At 64.7% G+C, this 18,552-nt stretch overlaps 2 protein-coding genes across 4 annotated transcripts; both read left to right on the forward strand.

Annotated features, from left to right (window-relative positions):
• Positions 1 to 432: 432 nt before the first annotated feature.
• DUSP28 (dual specificity phosphatase 28) lies at positions 433 to 2,171 on the forward strand. 2 transcript variants are annotated; one of them, XM_027588992.2, is made up of 2 exons: positions 433 to 939; positions 1,159 to 2,171. In XM_027588992.2, the coding sequence occupies exons 1-2, from the start codon at positions 538 to 540 to the stop codon at positions 1,261 to 1,263; spliced, it is 507 nt and encodes a 168-aa protein (XP_027444793.1). In that variant the 5' UTR covers positions 433 to 537; the 3' UTR covers positions 1,264 to 2,171. The 2 variants fall into 2 exon arrangements, with proteins under 2 accessions (XP_027444793.1, XP_027444792.1); XM_027588991.2 differs by having other exon boundaries at positions 437 to 939; positions 1,105 to 2,171.
• A 3,358-nt stretch (positions 2,172 to 5,529) lies between these two features.
• Positions 5,530 to 15,346, forward strand: RNPEPL1 (arginyl aminopeptidase like 1). 2 transcript variants are annotated; one of them, XM_027591332.2, is made up of 11 exons: positions 5,530 to 6,165; positions 9,425 to 9,565; positions 9,990 to 10,141; positions 10,671 to 10,787; positions 10,997 to 11,232; positions 11,451 to 11,564; positions 11,957 to 12,069; positions 12,342 to 12,450; positions 13,408 to 13,638; positions 13,712 to 13,854; positions 14,341 to 15,346. In XM_027591332.2, the coding sequence occupies exons 1-11, from the start codon at positions 5,635 to 5,637 to the stop codon at positions 14,626 to 14,628; spliced, it is 2,175 nt and encodes a 724-aa protein (XP_027447133.1). In that variant the 5' UTR covers positions 5,530 to 5,634; the 3' UTR covers positions 14,629 to 15,346. The 2 variants fall into 2 exon arrangements, with proteins under 2 accessions (XP_027447133.1, XP_027447134.1); XM_027591333.2 differs by having other exon boundaries at positions 9,485 to 9,565.
• The last annotated feature ends 3,206 nt before the right edge of the window (positions 15,347 to 18,552 follow it).

Genomic DNA, 18,552 nt, shown 5'->3' on the forward strand with positions numbered 1-18,552 from the left:
GCCCTGTCCTCCGCATGGCAGCTGGAGAAGCCCACCTCCCCGAGCCCAGCTGGGGCCCCGCTACCCGCCCCCTCCACGGCCAGATCCGCTCCGGGACGGGTGCCCGCATCGGTGAGCCACCCCCCACCCCGGGCGCAGGGACAGGCACTGCAGCTCTAGAGGCCCAGCCTCGCAGGTCGGCCCCGGCCACGGTCTATCCAGCCCAGGATGCCCGGGCGAGAACACCGGCCTCCCGCGCAGGATCGCGGGTCCGGGTCCTCTACGTCCCGCCAGGGACCGCCCATGCATCCCAACGACCCGGCCCCGCCCGCCACGCTGCGACCAATCCCACTCGCCCGCCGGACCACGAGCCCAGCCAATGGCCGCCATCCCCATCCGCAGCCAATCAGAGGATGAGCCCCGCTCTGCCCGGCCAATGCGGAGGCAGCCAGGGCCCCGCGGGTGGGACCCTCGGAGGCCTTTAGGACCCCGGGGGTGCCCGGCGGGCCGCCCGGCCGCCCAAACTAGTCCCGCGGACCGGGCGTCCGGGCGCGGGTCATGGACCCGCGACAAGCCAGCCGCCGCGAGGTCTCCGGGGTCGCCTCGCCCGCGCCACCGCCGTTCGTGCGCGTCGCCCCCTCGCTGTTCCTCGGGACTGCGCGCACCGCGGCCGCGCCGGAGCTGCTGGCGCGCGCGGGAGTCACCCTGTGCGTCAACGTCTCGCGCCAGCAGCCCGGCCCGTGCACGCCCGGCGTGGCCGAGCTGCGCGTGCCCGTGTTCGACGACCCGGCCGAGGACCTGCTGGCGCACCTGGAGCCCACCTGCGCCGCCATGGAGGCTGCGGTGCGCGCCGGCGGCGCCTGCCTTGTCTACTGCAAGAACGGCCGCAGCCGCTCGGCCGCCGTCTGCACCGCCTACCTCATGCGGCACCGCGGCCTCAGCCTGGCGCGGGCCTTCCAGGTGGGGCGGGCCTCCCGGGTGGGGCGGGCCTCCCGGGTGGGGCGGGCCTCCCGGGTGGGCGGGCCTCCCGGGTGGGCCGGGCCTCCCGGGTGGGCCGGGCCTCCCGGCGTTAGGGGCGCGGAGCACCTCGAGGCGCTGAGGTCAGCCTCTGCTGTCCGTACGCAGGCCGTGAAGAGCGCCCGCCCGGTGGCCGAGCCCAACCCGGGTTTCTGGTCTCAGCTGCAGAAGTACGAGGAGGCCCTGCAGTCCCTGCCCTGCCTGTCCGGGGAGCCCTCGGGACCGTGCTCCGGAACTAGAGGAGATGAGCTCCAGAATGAGCCCTAGTCCTTCAGCCCTTGGAGAGCAGCCAGCCCCCGATGCAGGGTGCATGGAGTTGGAGGCAGTTGAAGCGCTGACTGGAGGGGGTCTTTCTCCTCCTTCCTTACTGTCGCACAGTTTTCATTTTCCGATTCTTCCTGAAATGCTGCGCGTTTCTGTCCCGTTTGACAGTACGGCGGGAGTGTATCCACTTGAAGAGGGGACTGGAAGCGTCCCTTCCTTGGTCAGCAGGTTTACCAGAGAGGCCTTGGTCAGGAAAATCCAAACCACGTGAGGAATTTTAGGCAGAAAGGTATTTAATACAGAAGGCAAGGCCAGGGAGCCAAAATCAGGAGATGGGAAAGTATGGGAGTCTCGGAGACCCCCCACCCCAGTCCTGGCCGCCTGCCACTCTGATGTTGGCAACTCCTGGAGGACACCAGCAATGCTGGCAAAGCCTTGTGCCTGCCACTGTTGGAGCCACAGGGCTTTTCCCAGACCTCACACTGGTCTCATCTCACAATCTGGCGCAGAATCCAGACCTGTAACTGCTGCCACACAGGCTGGGATGTGAGGCTGCCTGACCACAGCCTAGCGCCTGTGCCCACCTCCGACCTTACTGACCTCCCAGTTTCCACAACAGCACTGAGCCCCGGCCTCACATCCCACAGCCACCTTCGTGTCAAAGATGCACTCACCACCTATGTGTCTGAGCATGTCAATTCCTCTCTTGGTTCAGGCACACCTCACCTGGATCCTATGGTCTAAAGACTATACCAGAAAATTAATCACTATCAACACCTCTAAAATAAGATAGCAGGAGGGGAAAAGGGGGGGAAACTGGCTTATAATATAAATTACGACAATACAGCCCCCGGTTAATATATGCCACTATATACATATCAAGGTAATAAAATATCATAATTAGTGTTTAATATTTCCCCTCCCCACTACTCATTTCATGTTCTTCTCCTCAGCCAGCACCTCGCTGGTCCTGGTCTTTTCCTGGTGAGGTGATTCGAGCCTCCATTCTGAAGGGCCCTGAGTGGCCCTGTCTGCACTGGGGCCGTGGCCTTCCTCACCTCGTCCTCAGCGGGGAGTACTGGGGGCATCAGGAGAATGTCCGGAGCCCAGCAGCCCCGGACTTGCCTGTTGCCTCCGTGGCCTGAGGAGCCCAAAATGGTCAGGTGGTGTCTCAGCCTGCCACCTGTGTCCCTGGTAGAAGCATCATACCTGGGAACAAAACCTCTGACCCAGCAGAGCCCAAAGTTGTGGGGATGGGAAACTCACACTTTGTGAGTGAGGCCCTGGGATGTGGCCATGAAAGGCGCCCCCTCCCCACCCCCCCGTTACACCGACACCTGGGTTCTGACTGTGACAGGAGTGACACCCTGTTGGTCCCTGGCTGCAAGCATATACCACACCTTGGAGGTGGGCACCCAGCCCCTGGCAATATCACCAGTCAGCAGCTCCTGCCCCCACCTGCTGCAGCCTGTCATGACCTGCCTGTAGCTCACTGCGGCCGAGCCACCTCCTACCGCCTTTGTGCGGGGCTTGCGGGCTGCCTCACTCTCTCCAAGCCACTCAGAGCTCATGGCACCTTGCCATCAACCCCCTTCCATACAGGGGCTACGGCCACTGTGTCCACTCGGCAGGCGAGGTTACAGTGGCTTGGAGGTGAGCCGAGCAGTTTACCAGGACCTGAGTCCAAGTTTTTACCCAGCATGCTCAGGGCACCCTTCCCTGGCTCTGGATAACGAAGGTGCAAGGCGACAGAGCTGAGCCAGGTGGAAAGACATCTGTGGGCCACATCAGTGTTTTACCCTCCAGTTCTGTTTGAGAAGCTCTTACTAGGGGCCCTGTTCTCCCGAGGACCTCTGCCTGCCTCCACGTGCACCTCCCAGCAGGGGAGGCAGGGACCCGTCCCCTCCCTGGCACAGTGCACCTGAATGGTGGTGCCAATCCATGAGCATTAGGGGAAGGCTGGGTGTAGGCAGTGTTGACTGCTTCAGCCCACCCAAGCCAGCTAGGATTTGATCACCAGAAGACTGGAGTATGGCAATTCCTGTGGGAGAAACCCCAGCCTCTGAGAGCCCCGATTCCACCTTCCTCTCCCTGGGTCAGGTCAGGGTGGGGAGAGGGGAGAAGTGCACTGCAGCTGCTCCCAACCCCGCTCCCCTGGACAGCGGGCTTTCCAGCTTTCCGGAGGGCTGGAGTGTAATGCAGCCTCCTGCTGCAGGGTAAGGGAGGGCAGCCAGACCGGCTACGGGGAAGGGCCTCGGCGCTATGCTGAAGGCAGAGACAAGGTGGAAATGAGGACAATCACAGCCCTCCACCTGTGGGCCTCACAGTTCACAAGGTGCCTTAGTGGGCTGCCTTTAGTCCTGCAAAACAGATGTGTTTGCTCTAAAACTGGCTTATGTCGGTTCCTTACATAAATGTGGGTTAGCAGGCACCTCCACCCTGGGAGGAGAGGGGGTAACAGCTGTGGACCAGCAAGGCTGCCCGACTCCACCCGTCCTATGGGCAGAATTTGCCTTGGAGAGATACACAGCGCCCTCCAGAAGAGAAGGGATGAGATGTAACCCCTGTTCCCCAAGTCCAGGGGACCGGGAAGACAAGAAGCCCCTGATGGCTTTTGAGGGCACAGGTGGTTGGTCATGAGGGGACGAGGGCAGGCTAGTGTGGCTACCCACGTGCAATCCCGATGTTCCTCCAGCCTGAACCAACTGGCCTCGGGGAAGGGGCTCAGAGAAGCTCCTAAGACTGGGAATACAATCTAAAACCCTCGCCCTTGGCACCTCAGGAACACCACCACGTGGGCAGGCACTGGGCCACGTGAACTCAGAGAGGACCAATTAGACCCCAGCTCTCTCCTCTCTTGAGTCTTAGACGTAGAACTGACCTCCTCCTCCAGGTGACTGCAGGAGCCCTGGGATTCCTGGGGGGTTTGGGGTTGTGTTACCCCAGCTAAGAGGACCCAAGGGAAAATTAAAGCAATGCTTCAGTGCATGTGCTCCACATGGGTGGACCTGGTCCTCCCTCCCAGCCAACCATTCCTCCCACCCCTCCCCCACTCCCAGGGAGGAAGGTGGGCGCCATCACATGGGTTACAGACAGGAACAGAGTCCAGAGGATTAAAGACTACTTGGGGATGATGCCTGGCTGGGTGCAGCGTCTGCCCCACACCACGATGGCGCAGAGGAGAGCAGTGTGTGAGGCTCCTGGATGCCCTTCCGGGCCCCAGAGCTCCTTCTCCCCAAAGATGTGAATTCTTAACATCATGGTAACAGCACCATCTTGGTGGCCCCTCTCATTCCATGACTTCTGGTGGATCTTGAAGCCTCCCTGGTGTGCAGCCCTCTCCTCTGGGCCCAGGCCTGGGGACAGGACCCTGCAAGGCGGGATGGGGCCAGATCCCTGCTACTGCCCCAGCACTCTCCTGCTCAACAGTGGGGCCTCCAGGGCCCAGCCAGCCCTTAAGACAGCACTTTCTGCGATGATGGAATATCCACTCGGACCAACACAGTTGCCACTAGCCACACAGTATCCTACACACACGTGGAGACCTTGAAATAGGGCTATGCCCGGGAGGAACTAAACTTATAACTGTATTTCATTTAAATCTAAATAGCCACACACGGCTAGTACTACCTTATCAGACAGCACAGCCCTAAGGGCCCCGGAGCTCCACATGGCCCACAACACAGACCACTGGTCTCATGGGGGCGGCGGTGAGGGAGGCGTGTATACACTTCCTGGCTTTGCAGAAGCAGAGACTGCACTAGGCAGCTGTTGCCCCAGGAACCTGACCCACAGCAACCCCCAGGAGCCGGGTCAGAAGAGCACAGGGCTTGGGAAGCCGGGCCCCTGTGCGCCCTGATCCTCCAGTGCACAACACCCCCGGCACCCGCGCCCAGGACCCCCCACCCCCACCCCGGCTTGCTGTCCGGGCCCGCGCGCTTTGCCCCCAGTTCCCCCGCATACAGCTCCCCCGGCTTCCAACCCGGCCTAACCTTACCTCACATTGCCCCCGGACCCGCACACGGCGTCCCCCGCTCCCAGGTTTCCCGCGCACAGCGCCTCCCGCTCCCCGGCCCGGCCCCCAGTATAGCGCCCCGGACCTCGGGGGCCCCCGCGCACGGCTCCCTCGTCCGCCCCCACCCCAGTCCCGTGCGCACTGCGTCCCCTGCTCCCCAGCCCGGCCCGGCGCACAGCGCCCCCGGCGGCGGCCGAGCGGAGCCCGAGCTGGGCGGTGCACGGCACGGGGCCGGGCCGGGCGGCTCCCGGCGCGACTTCCTGTTGTGCCCGCGCCCCGCCGCCGCCACCGCCGCCGCCCGGCGCCCCTTGCCCGCTCCCCGCGCCGCCGCCCATGGATTTCACCTAGCGCGGGCGGCTATGGCGGCGCAGTGCTGCTGCTGCAAGGCGCCCGGCGCCGAGGCCGCACCCGCCCGACCGCCGCCGGAGCCGCCGCCCGCCCTGGACGTGGCCTCGGCCTCCAGCGCGCAGCTCTTCCGCCTCCGCCACCTGCAGCTGGGCCTGGAGCTGCGGCCCGAGGCGCGCGAGCTGGCCGGCTGCCTGGTGCTCGAGCTGTGCGCGCTACGGCCCGCGCCCCGCGCGCTCGTGCTCGACGCGCACCCGGCCCTGCGCCTGCACTCGGCCGCCTTCCGCCGCGCCCCCGCCGCCGCCGCCGCCGAGCCCCCCTGCGCCTTCGCGTTCGCGGCCGCCGAACCCGGGCCCGCGCCGCCGCCCCCGCTGCCCGCCTTCCCCGAGGCGCCCGGCGCGGAGCCCGCCTGCTGCCCGCTGGCCTTCAGGGTGGACCCGTTCACCGACTACGGCTCCTCGCTCACCGTCACGCTGCCGCCCGAGCTGCAGGCGCACCAGCCCTTCCAGGTCATCCTGCGCTACACCTCGACCGACGCCCCGGCAGTGAGTCCGCTGGGGCTGGGGCGGGGGGCGGAGGGGGGTCTGGGCCCAGGGTGGTTCCCCCGGCAGCCTCTCCTCGCGCTGCCAGGTGAGGGGGCCTTAACCTGGGCTCTGCGCCTGGGGCACCTGCGGAGAGGCCGGGGCCAGCCTGGCCCTGGGGCGTCCGTGGCCTCCGGCCTGGCACTCCTCCTCCTGGCCCTGGAGTCCTGTTCAGGTGCTCTCAGCGATTTACAGCGGATGCCTGGGGAGTTTTTAGGAGCCTTGGACAAAGTGAGAGTCCCGGTGCTGGCCAGTGGGTGGTGGGGGCAGGGGACAGCATGCCACCAAGGGAGGCCTCCCCTTTCAGTTGTGCCAGAGTTGTCCCTGCCTGGGGCCAGGACAGCTTCCGATGGGTACAAGTCAGTCCATACATCTGTCCGAGCCCCGCACCGGGGCAGGCTAGGGGGAGGTGTCAGACGTGGAAGGGCCTCCGTGTGACCTAGGTCTTCAGAGGACTTGGGGGCAGCTGATCTATTCTCTGGAGGTGGCTGTGAGGGCTGTACAGAGCTGCCAGAGCCGGAGAGGGCCGGCTTGGCTCTGTGCCTTGGGCCTTTTGGGTGAGGATTGGCCGGGGCTGCAGCTGGGTGCCCCCGCAGACAAGCACGTAGGCTCTGCCGGGCTTTGGGCACGGAACACCCAATGCCCCAAAGGCTCTGCCAGAAAGCCGAGGTGGCTCAGGTCTGGCTCGGTGGCTGCAGCACCCCTTCTGCCACGGTGAGGCTTTTAGGATGGAGCAGGGCCTTTCACCCCTGTGGCATGGGGGTTCCCTGGGTTCCCCCCACGTACACAGCATGCACACAGCTCTGAGAGGTCTTGGGGGGTTCCATCTGTCACTGTCTGTAGCATGCAAAAAGGGACAGGTGGTGTGGTGGCATCCGGCCAGGGGCCACCAAGGTGACGGTCTGGGTGGGAAGAGCCCAGACCAGACACACACCTGTGGGCTCCTGTGTGATTCCCAGGAACCCTCAGCAGGCCCCACCACCTCACTGCCTACCCTGAGCTCCCATGAGTGTGCTAGCTGCTGGTCCCTGCTGCCTGCTCAGGTCATCTGGGGCTCTGACAGGCGGCAGATATGCCTTCCGGCATGGCATTGAGAACGAAGAGACGTGCTTCTCCCTGACCCTGATCTGTGAGCTTGGAGCCCTTGTGTCTGGTCCACTCAAGACCCTGACCAGCAGAATGGTGGGTCCAGGACCCTTGGCAGGCTGCTGGGGATCGGGTCAGGCCAACAAGAGCAGCCGTCATCCCTGGGCTTTCTGTGGCCTGGGGGCTGGAGCAGGGAGGGGCGTCATGGTCCCCACAGATGGTGCAGCTGTGGGCTTGGGGACAGGGGCCTGGCCTGCAAGCTGGATCACTTGCAGAGGACAGAGGGTTTGGTGTCTGACCCCGGGGCACCCTCCATCATGCAGGAACACCACAGGGCTCAGGGTCTGTGCACGGAGTCCCCCGTCTTCCTGGCTTGTTCTAGGACTCAGGCCTAGATCCCTAAACCTGTCTGTGTGCCAGGTGCAGATGCTGCTTCCTGGCAGTGGGGCCCCACACCTCCAGAGGCAGTTTGTCTCTTGGATCCCATTCCTGAACCCCCCCTACCCCCCAACCCCCAGCAAGAAGAGCTTTTTTCCTTTACTGTGGTGTCTGGAGTCAGTAGCCCATGCCCTCACCAGCCCCTCAGCAGCTGCATCTCTGCCCCTGCACCCTGAAAGGATTTGGTGGCTCAGCCCCGGGGCAGAGCCCTCCCCGCCTGGGGGTTTGCCCCAGTCCACTACGCCCAGGGAGGACTGTGGACCCCACTGGTCTCTGGTAGGCTAAGGGGAGACCAGTGCTGGATGGGCCCTCTCTGGCTGGGCTGAGAAGTGGACACGGCGGAGGCCTGAGATGGGCGGAACCTGAGGAGGGCCCCAGGGAAGGGAGGGGTCAGTGGGAGGGGAGGCTGTGGTGGGGGAGCAGGTGTGAGAGGGGAAAGCGAGGTTGAAGGGGGTCTGGGGGACTGCAGGGGCCCATCCCCAGCATGGGCCAAGGACCACCTGTAGCAGGATCCACTGCAGAGTCTCCTTAACGGAGATTCCTGGGCGCTGGCCCCTGGCAGTTCTGGGGTGGGGCCCAGGACTCTGCAGTTTTTGAACAGGCTCCCCAGACAGGCCTTCTGTACATCCAGGGCAGCCTGGGGGGTCAGCAGAAAAAGAAACTACCACTGCAAGCGTCCCTTAGTGAGGGGAAAGCCAAAAGGAAGTTTTAAAGAAGCCGATGAACGTTGGCCAGGAGTCTGGCCAGAACCAGATAGGTAGCCCTGCCAAGTCTGGGAATCCACTTGGGTTCGTGGTCTGCGAGAAGGGCAGCCCCTCCTGGGCGTGGCGGTCCACCACTCCTGTGATCTCAGCATGAAACACTGCGGGTGGCCAGCAGCGGCCGTGGGTTCCACGGACCCATCACTTGCAGAGGCTGTGGGGGGTTCCTGGGAGGACCCCTGTGTGCTTGGTCACCGAAGCAGACAAGGAACAATCCAGTGTGCTCCAGCGATCATGTGCCGGCAGAGGGGAGTGTGGGAAGAGCAGATTCAGGGCGCTGCATATGCCACAGTGGCCCTCCCAAGGCCACTCCCGGCCTGCCCAGCCCATTCCTCTCCACGTGCCTGGTCCCATTTTCAGGGCTTCAGGAGCTCCCTTCCAGTATGTGGAGTCATCAGGAAGCTCTGGTTTTCTCCCATTTTCAGTTCTTGGCTCCCTTTCCTCGCTGCCAGCCCATGAGAATTTGGACTTGGGTCTTGGACGGTGCTTCAGTTTCCCATCGGAAGCTGGGATGAGGAACTGGGGCCTGGAGACCCCCCTGAGCTGGCTCCTGGGTGCCTGGCCTCCTGCTGGCCATGCTCTGGGTCAGCTGCCCTGCCTGCCTGAGGGGCAGGTAGGCGACAGTGACCAGGAGCGGCTGTTGGCCCTGGAGGAGCCCAATCAGGCCATCTCCTTCCGGGCCCCCGCTGTCTTCCTCTCCAGCTGCTGCCCCCAGAGGCTCTGGGCCGAGAAGCCTGAGCAGGTCCACAGGTTTGGGGCCGCTCCTATGGCCCTGCTCTTTCCAGGAAACCTGCCCAGCTTCCCGGAAGCAAAGCATGGTTGGCAGGGGTGTCCTGGCGTCCCCACGTGCCACCTTCTGGTGGGACAGGGCCCCCTCTTGCCTCGCTGTGGTGGCGACGGTGGCACTGGCTGATGCCCTGCCCACCGCCTGCCTGCAGATCTGGTGGCTGGACCCCGAGCTGACCTATGGCAACGCCAAGCCCTTCGTCTTCACCCAGGGCCACTCGGTGTGCAACCGCTCCTTCTTCCCCTGCTTCGACACGCCCGCCGTCAAGTGCACCTACTCGGCTGTTGTCAAGGTCAGCGTCCCCTGGCCTGGCCTGCCTTCTCGCCACCCTCCAGGAAGGAGCCCTCATGTGGGAAGGGGCAGCCTGATAGGGGTTCCCAGCAGAGCGTGGGGGCTCTTTGTGATGAGAGGTGCCCTGACAGGGATGTGGCTCTCAAGCCCCAGTTGTGGGGCTCCCCGTCAGGGATGTGGGGCTCCCTACCACGGATATGGGGTTTCCTGACCCAGGGTGTGGAGTTGCCATTGGAGACGGGGGTCAGCCCCTGACAGGGGGCATGAGATTTCCCATCATGGACATGGGGTGCCCTCTTGGGGGATGTGGGGTTTCTTATCATGATATGGGTGCCCTGACTGGGTTGTAGAATTTTCCACCAGAGCATGGGGTTCCCCATCAAGGACATGGGGTGCCCTGATGGGTGGGGCCTCCTCACATGCAGGCCCCGTCGGGGGTGCAGGTGCTGATGAGCGCCACACAGAGCACCTACGTGGAGGAGGAAGGCGTCTACCGCTTCCACATGGAGCACCCTGTGCCCGCCTACCTCGTGGCCCTCGTGGCCGGGGACCTGCAGCCGGCAGACATCGGGCCTAGGTAGGGCCACTGCTGCTTGCTTCCTGCAGCAGCTGCTGCCACCGGGGGCCCAGGCTTTGGGGAAGTCCCGCCACGGGCCAGGCATGGGGCCCGCATCTGTGGCTGCCCCGCTGGGGACCCCGCAGCATGGGGACCAGCCCTGCGCCCCGCCTTTTCTGGCCTCCACCAGAGGCCATCCCTGCCAGGCTCCTCTCACCCCACCCACCCCAGACCAGAAGCTGGGGCCCTCGGCCTCCCTAGTGCCCTCCTCAAGCCCATTCTCCTGCTGGGGCCACACAACATCTGACGCACCCTCAGGCTTGGGCGGGTGATTTCAACTCAGCGACAGAAGGAACCCAGCCCCACCTCGGCGTGTGGCTTGGCTGTTGTGGGAAGGGCCTGCATGGTAGCCCTCAAGTGAGGTGGGGCAGCGGGCTGGGCGCTTTCTGAGGTGTGGGTGCTATTTGGGCCCAGAAGGAGAAGGAAGGCCTGGTGGGTGAGCGGGGTGGGGGCTGGTCAGCCTCTGCCCACCCTCTCTGCCCCGTGATAGGAGCCGTGTGTGGGCCGAGCCGTGCCTCCTGCCCACGGCTACCAGCAAGCTGTCGGGCGCGGTGGAGCAGTGGCTGAGCGCGGCCGAGCGCCTGTACGGGCCGTACATGTGGGGCAGGTATGTCCTGGGCGCCTGGGAGCCTGGCTGGCTACGGGGGGCGGGGGCGGGGGGGGGGGGATGGCCAGAGGGCAAGTCCCACCCTCCTGAGGAGTAAACGGGGGCCTACAAGGAGGGCCCCGTGTCTGACCTTCTGGGGAGGAAGTGCCGCTCACCACTCAGGCCCATGACCCTCTGGGGTCATCTGCCCGCCCTCCCGCCCTGAGCAGGTACGACATCGTCTTCCTGCCTCCCTCCTTCCCCATCGTGGCCATGGAGAACCCCTGCCTCACCTTCATCATCTCCTCCATCCTGGAGAGTGACGAGTTCCTGGTCATCGATGTCATCCACGAGGTGGCCCACAGCTGGTTCGGCAACGCAGTCACCAATGCCACGTGGGAGGAGATGTGGTTGAGCGAGGGCTTGGCCACCTATGCCCAGCGCCGTATCACCACTGAGACCTACGGTACTACCTGCGGCCAGCCCAGGGTGGCAAGGGTGGTGGCAGGAGGCCGAGAGCCCAGCCTGTCCCCCAGGGTGTGGTCCCCCAACATGTGTGTGTCCAGTAGGGTCGGCTCCACAGGGCTCAGGGTGGGGAGCACCTGGGGCAGCAGCTCAAACCTGCCCAGGTGCTCAGGCTGCCCACCCCCCTCCTGCCTCCACTGCCCCCCTGCCCCCGTCCAGGGGCTGCCTTCACCTGTCTGGAGACAGCCTTCCGCCTGGATGCCCTACACAGGCAGATGAAGCTCCTCGGAGAGGACAGCCCAGTGAGCAAGCTGCAGGTCAAGCTGGAGCCAGGTACCCACTCCCACCAGGCCTCGCCCCGGGCCCTACATACGTCACCCTGCAGGGCCTCCCTGTCATCCCTTGCTTCCTCTGGCTAGAGCCAAGGCCAGGCCAGGTTGCCCGCAGCCCTAGGAAGGCCTCCCCTAGGCTCCCTCAGCCTGCCACCGCCTCTCCTGGGCTCTGAGCGCTGGCCACCGTGATGTGTGCGCTCTCGGTTTCTACCAAGGCTCCCTGGGCAGGGCAGGCCCCACCACTGCACTCCCAGGGCATCCAGATAAGCGAGGGCCCTCGGCCCTTCCTGCCCTGCAGCGCCTGACCCCGCCCCCCAGGCTCTCCCCACCCCATCCCAGGAGACCTCTTTTGGGTAGGGACGCTGCCCAGAGCCAGGGGTGTTCCCCTTGCAGGAGTGAACCCCAGCCACCTGATGAACCTGTTTACTTACGAGAAGGGTTACTGTTTCGTGTACTACCTGTCCCAGCTGTGCGGAGACCCCCAGCGCTTTGACGACTTCCTCCGAGTGAGCAGCCCTCTCCCCGGCACGAGCCCTGCCCTCTGCCCACCCTGAGCCCCTCCCCACCTCCCAAGGCTGCCTCCTGTCCTGGAGGTTGGCATGGAGAGGGGGGACCTGGGAGCAACAGGCAGGACACCGCCTCCTCCTCTAGCTCCCTCCCAGTTTCAGCCACTTGGCAAGGCCCACATGGCCACACAGTGCCTCTATGCCCACCCCGCTCTGGTGGGGGATGGTGTGCCCGGCCCGCAGGCCTGCTGAGCCCTGCCCCACCTGCGCAGGCCTATGTGGAGAAGTACAAGTTCACCAGCGTGGTAGCCCAGGACCTGTTGGACTCCTTCCTGAGCTTCTTTCCAGAGCTGAAGGAGCAAAGCGTGGACTGCCGAGCAGGTGAGGCCCACTGCTTGCCAGTGTCCGTGGCCACCCTCAGCCCACCGGGGGAACAGAGGATGGGGGTGGGGGGCGCTCTACTGCACAGGATACTGCTTCTGCCTAGGGAAAGGCCCCTTGGGTTCAACTGTCCCTTCTTCAGCCAACCCTAGCCAGATGGCGTGAGCCTCAGGCTGGGACACCATGGGTGCAGAGAGGAGAGTGTGCTTCCTATCCCGATGAGGCCCAGGAGGCTTCCCTGAGGAGGTCAAGCAGGCTGAGCTAAGCAGTATGTGCAGAGGACCTGGGGCATGATTGCTTGGGCAGAGGGAGGTTTGCCTTGGAGCTGTCTGAGGCTAGCTCCTTTGTGATGCCCATAAAAATATCTCGGGGGGTCCAAGGGTTTGGGGCCAAAGGAGAGACTGGAGGGGTCTGACATCTAGGGAGAGGCCAAGGTTTGCTGGAGAGCAATGAGGTGTGTGTGGCTGGGGGGGTCTGGACAGGGTGACTCTGCTTTGGAAGCTTTAATAAGTGCACCAGGAGTTTTCGGGGGTGGGGAATGGGCAGCACCTGCCCCCAGAACGGCCCAGGGCTTTCGAGCAGGCTGCTGGCCAGCCCCCTTATGTTGCAGAGCACCCCCACACACAGCCACTCCTGCCATTCACCGCCCCCCCCCTCCCCCACCACACTATCTGGCGCTGAGGTTGGGTTTAAAGTGCCTCACTGTTTGGTACCCATGAGAGGCATGGAGGGACAGGGGAACCTCATTCACCAGCCTGAGTCTTCTGGCCTCCCCATGTCCCCTCACAGAAGCCACTCCTGTGGCTTAAGGTAGCAGGTGCTGGAGCTGACCCCAGCCTCCCCAGCTGCCTCTGCCCTGGGGCTCCCAGGCCCTGGGACAGTCACACCCAGGGACAGCCTTGGCATCTGGGGTCTCCTGGCTTGGGTGGGGACCCCAGGATGGTATCGCCCCTGCAGGGCTGGAGTTCGAGCGCTGGCTCAACGCCACGGGCCCACCGCTGGCTGAGCCGGACCTGTCTCAGGGATCTAGCCTGACCCGGCCGGTGGAGGCCCTCTTCCAGCTGTGGACCGCAGAGCCTCTGGACCAGGCAGCCGCCTCAGCCAGTGCCATTGACATCTCCAAGTGGAGGACCTTCCAGACAGCGCTCTTCCTGGACCGGCTCCTGGATGGGTCCCCGCTGCCCCAGGGTGGGTCCCGCGGCTGCCAGGGTGGCTGGGTGGGGAGTGCCTGCCCAGCCCTGACCTGCCCATGGCCCCGCAGAGGTGGTGATGAGCCTGTCCAAGTGCTACTCATCCCTGCTGGACTCAATGAATGCCGAGATCCGCATCCGCTGGCTTCAGATTGTGGTCCGCAACGACTACTACCCCGACCTCCACCGAGTCCGGCGGTTCCTCGAGAGCCAGGTACGGCCTCTGCACAAGCTCCGCCCCCCACCGCTCCACCCAGCCCTCCACTCTCACCTCACAGGCTGGGCATCCAGGAGAACAAGGTGGGGGACGTGCGGGGTCTCGGTTGCCATTGGGGGTGCACACCAGGTGGGAGGAGCCGGGACCCTGTCAGTCCTCAGGGAGGCCATGTCCTCCAGAGGGAAAGCTGGGAGCACAGTCTGGAGGTGTAGGCCTACATGGCCCTGGGCCTGTGGGCAGTCCCACACCTGGCCTGGCCCCAGAGCTGTCTGAAGGTCCCAGGCCTACAGGGGGCTCCAGCCTCCCCACTCTACACGGCTGTCCCCGGTCAGTGCCCCTGAGTCCAAGCTCCCTGGAAACGAGGCCTCCGCAGAAGGTCCACAGTGGGGTGCGGGGTGAGAGGCCTTGGGCAGCCTGAGTGCGGCAGTGCAGGCCTGGGCTGGCGGGGGCGGGGCCAGGGCAACAGCGTGCCCACCTCCCCAGATGTCCCGCATGTACACCATCCCGCTGTACGAGGACCTCTGCACCGGCGCGCTCAAGTCCTTTGCCCTGGAGGTGTTCTACCAGACACAGGGCCGGCTGCACCCCAACCTGCGCAGGACCATCCAGCAGATCCTGTCCCAGGGCCTGGGCCCCGGCGCCGAGCCCAGCGTGGAGCAGGCCAGTGCTGGAGTGGACTCGGAGGTGGACGCAGACACGCCGGCCCTGTTGCTCGGGGACGAGCCTCCCAGCAGCGCCATTTCTCTCAGGGACGTCAACGTGTCTGCCTAGCCCTGACCTCCCAGACACCACGATTGTGCCTTCCGTGGCCCGGGCGTGCCGTGACTGTGCCTCGGCCCTGGCGTGAGCTCCTCCGGGGCCCACGCCCCCTCCTGCGGGCTCTCCCAGGGACCTCCTCATGGCCGGCGAAGCCCGTGGACCTGGTCTCCCCAGCTCTCTTGCACTGCAGGCCCAGAGAGGCCAGCACTCGCCATGCCTCCCTGTCTCGACACTGACCGCCGGGCACCGCCCTCAGGGTGACAGCCCCGCAGTCCTCACGGCAACTGCCACACTGTGCCTTACATGTGCCGCGACGTCCAGGCTGCACTGTCCCCACAGCGTGCCTGCGCCCCGCGGAGCCCTGCACCCCTGCCCCAGAGGTCGGCAGCCTCAGCTGGCCCCTGGCAGGGGACAAGGACACAGACGTGCCCTTGGTGCAGGGCCAGGGGACACTGAGCAGAGGGTGGACCTCCCTGGGGAGGGGTCCCCGGAAAGCCTTAACCCCTCAGGGAACATGGGGCCCCGGGCCCCCAGGGAAGCGGGACGGGACAGTCTGTCTTGTGGCTGTAACACCCCGACAGGGAGGACGACGGGTGGGGCTGGTGCTCCTTTTAGGCCCACCGTGCCAGGAGAGCCTGGGGGCCCCGGCAGTCCGAGCCGGGCTACCCCGGGGACCGCTGCAACAGGGTCGCCATGACTGTCCCATTAAACCTCCACTCTGCAAACAACCTCCCGGCCTGTCCACCCGACTCGGCTTCCGTGGGCGCGGGGCTCCCCTGGGGCGGGGGCCCGGAGCTGCGCATGGTCTGTCCTCTGCCAGGGGAGGCTGAGGGGGCTGAAGGGTCTTCCTCTGCCCTCAGAGGCCCCAGGTCCTGCCCTGCAGCCCAGGCTCCTGAGGACCTGCAGCAGCCCCCCAACCCCCCCACCCTCTCAGGCCCCTGGGCCAGGTCTCTGCTCCCTCCCCGCTGACCCTCAAACACCGAAGCAAAGGAGGCCACTTGTCACCACCCCAGCTCTGGGCCTTTCTCAGCAGTGGCCCCCATCCCAACCTGGAGTAAAGGCAGGGGTGCGTGGTGGGGGCGAGTCGGTCTTGCGTGACCAAGGCAAGGGGCCGCAGGAGCTACAGGTGCAGGTGCGGCCCAGAAGGGGGAATGAGGCGGACACTCCCACTTGGGCGGCCACCACGAAGGCTGACTGACTAAGCAGTGGGCCGTGGGACTGAGGAAGCCCCTGAGACCGAAGGCTGAGTCCGGGCTCTGCTCAGGGTCACCCATGGGCTCAGCCTGACGGGGCCGTGCCACTGGCCAGTCCCAGGCACAGAGCCCTGCTCTACACAGGGGCCCGGGACGTGGGAGGACCGGAAATGGTGGGCCCGCAGCCCCGGCACCGCCACGCCCAGCCGCCAGCTCACCAATACCCCACCAACTCTTCTGCCCTCTAGACGCCCCCAGCCCCAGAAGACGGCCCGGTCCTCCCCCGCCACAGTCATGGTGCAGCCCACAGCCAGCATCTCGGTGGTCTCCCGGGACGTGGGGATGTGCACGAGGGCTAAGGGGGGCCCACTCAACCCAGAAACTCGTGAACTGGAAGGCCAGTCACCTGCCCTGCGGGGGACAGGGACAGGGCCACTGCAGCAACATCCCCACAGAAGGGGGAACACCCGGCAGCCCCAGAGCGATCCTAGCACACCCTGCGAGGGACCCAGTCCTGCGAGTGGGGGCCCGGTCCCAGGCTCTCTGTGGCCCCTGGCTCCGCCCTCGGGAAGGTCCATTCTCTTCCTGAAGCAGGTGTCAACCAAGAAGCCCTCCGTGGGGCTGCGCTTCCTTCTCAGCCTCCCCCCTGCAAGAGGGAAGGTTGTTTGCAAGTCTCTTGTCCCACGCTTTTTAGTCCTGGGCTCTTGGTCTCTTTGGCAATTGGACTCTCAGAAACACGGACTTGCCCGTGGCTCCACGGCCATGGCACCTTCCTGGGGCCCCGCTAGGTGCGCTTGGCTCCCCGCCTGCCCAGCTGTGCCCACGTGCTCTCTCCCGACTTTGCAGCAGCAGCTCCCAGCCGTCACAACTGGGGGGTGGCGCCCATATCCTTGACACTGTCCTTGTCACGGTCCGTCCTAGCCCTGAGCTACCCTCTGGGGCGAGCAGCCGTTCTCCCAGCCCCATGAGGCCCAGCGTTCCTGGCCTCTTGACACTCCCCTTCCCTGCAGCCTGAAAGCCAGGGGTACTGTCGTGGCCCAGCCCCTGCCACCCGCCCCCCAGTCTTGCTCCATGCTGCCCGTGCCCCACACACGCTGCGGCTGCTCCCGCCAGACCTGCGAGCGCCTCACACACTGTCTGCCCCGTGAGTCACCAGGGCTGGCCTTGACCGTGTCACGCCACCGCCTCACAACAGCTTGTCAATGTTCCGGCTCCCAGTCACGGCCCCGGCCGCCCCCGCGCCACGGCACACGAGCCCTGTGTTCTGATCGAGGGGCACCCTCCTTGGGGCCGGCTTCTCGGCCGCGGGCTAAGTCGCGCTCCAGCAACAAACCCTCTGCAATGCCAGCATTTTCAACAAGGGGTGTTTCTCATTTGTGCTACAGGCTGGCGGTGGGGCAGGCTTTCCATCTCTGTGGTTCCTCAGGGGCCACCCGTGCTGACGAAGCAGAGGACATCCGGAACATTCCAGACACCTTGCCAGAGATGAGCGAGAGCTGAGGAGGGGCTCGCACGGGCCCCTCCCACCATGTGCAGGGAAGGGGGGTGGCAAGTGGCAGTAGTGACCCCCGCAGGGCTGAGGGCCGAACGCTGGGAAACAGCTGCATTTTCGGGACAGAGAAGGGAGCAGCCGAGCAGGTAGGAGAGCGGTGTCGAAGGAGCCAGGGGCATGACGCCCAGAAGGGGGACAGCAGGGGCCTCGAGCAGCGGCTCTCTCGTGGCCAGGAGGAGAGCTGACAGCCAAGGGAGGAAGGAGGGAGGCCGCGGGCTTGCATGCGGTGCCCCATGTGCCGGGAGCCTCTCTGGCCCTAGGGTCCCTCAGGCCACGTCCTGTGCAGTCCAGCCCGCCCCAGGAGTGGTCCCCACTCTCTCAGGGACTCACTGGGGCTAGGTCCCTCCCCTAAGGCCGGGTGCCTGGGGCAGAACTTCAGGTCTAAAGATAAGGCTTGGCCCGGCCCCCCCGGGAGAGGGTCAGCACCCGCCAGACCAAACTTACACCCGAGGGAACAGCAAGCAGATGGTCAGAGGACGACGTCACAACACGAAGGAAAGCCTCGGCCATGGGGGGGGGGGGGGTGCTGAAACATGCCACAAAGCAGGGGTCAGCACTTGCAGGACACTGGGACACAGAAGGAACCAGGCAGAGGTTTAGAAACTGATTTAAGGAGCCATCACTAACATAAAAAATGACCCCCCCCCCAAAAAAAAGAACACTTGGTAGAAAGGTCACAATGCAGAGAGGATTCATGGGCTGGAATACGGGACAAAGAATGTTCTAGAGTTAGCAAAGGAGTCTAAAGAGTAAGTACACAGGAAATGTGAAGTGGCAGAATTTCCTCAAGACCAGGTGGTCACGGAGAGACAGATAAAGCCACACACCATTCACATGAATCGAGGTGCCCTCACTCTGCCCTCGGCTCGCCCTTCCTTCCCCAGCTGGGCCCCCGGACCCCAGCCTCCCCTCTGCTCCCCACCACTCTTCCCCATCAGCCCTCCTGGCCCCGGCTCCCGCGTACCTCCCACACCCAGCACAGACTGTCCTTCTGCCGAGAGAAATCTAATGTCAGCTGTCAGCCGTGCCCCGCCCCTCCCCCCCACTTTCTTGGTACACCGCCACCCGCCCAGAGCCTGGGAGAGCAGAGGCCCCAGATCAGGGCACTGGAGTCAAGAGAGATGATCTACGCTGTGCTCATGACAACACGAGACGCATGACCCTTAGAACCCCTCCAGAGAAAGAGTTAGG

Source organism: Zalophus californianus, chromosome 3 (genome assembly GCF_009762305.2).
Source record: "Zalophus californianus isolate mZalCal1 chromosome 3, mZalCal1.pri.v2, whole genome shotgun sequence".
Taxonomy (NCBI): Eukaryota; Metazoa; Chordata; class Mammalia; order Carnivora; family Otariidae; genus Zalophus; species Zalophus californianus.

What these genes read in the sequence shown, in the direction of transcription:
- DUSP28 (XM_027588991.2), top strand. Translation starts at nt 538, where the DNA reads ATGGACCCGCGACAAGCCAGCCGCCGCGAGGTCTCCGGGGTCGCCTCG. An exon ending in GCCTGGCGCGGGCCTTCCAG is followed by an intron (nt 940 to 1,104) that starts GTGGGGCGGGCC and finishes GTCCGTACGCAG; the next exon opens with GCCGTGAAGAGCGCCCGCCC.
- RNPEPL1 (XM_027591332.2), top strand. Translation starts at nt 5,635, where the DNA reads ATGGCGGCGCAGTGCTGCTGCTGCAAGGCGCCCGGCGCCGAGGCCGCA. An exon ending in GGGCCGTACATGTGGGGCAG is followed by an intron (nt 10,788 to 10,996) that starts GTATGTCCTGGG and finishes CGCCCTGAGCAG; the next exon opens with GTACGACATCGTCTTCCTGC. An exon ending in GGCGGTTCCTCGAGAGCCAG is followed by an intron (nt 13,855 to 14,340) that starts GTACGGCCTCTG and finishes CCACCTCCCCAG; the next exon opens with ATGTCCCGCATGTACACCAT.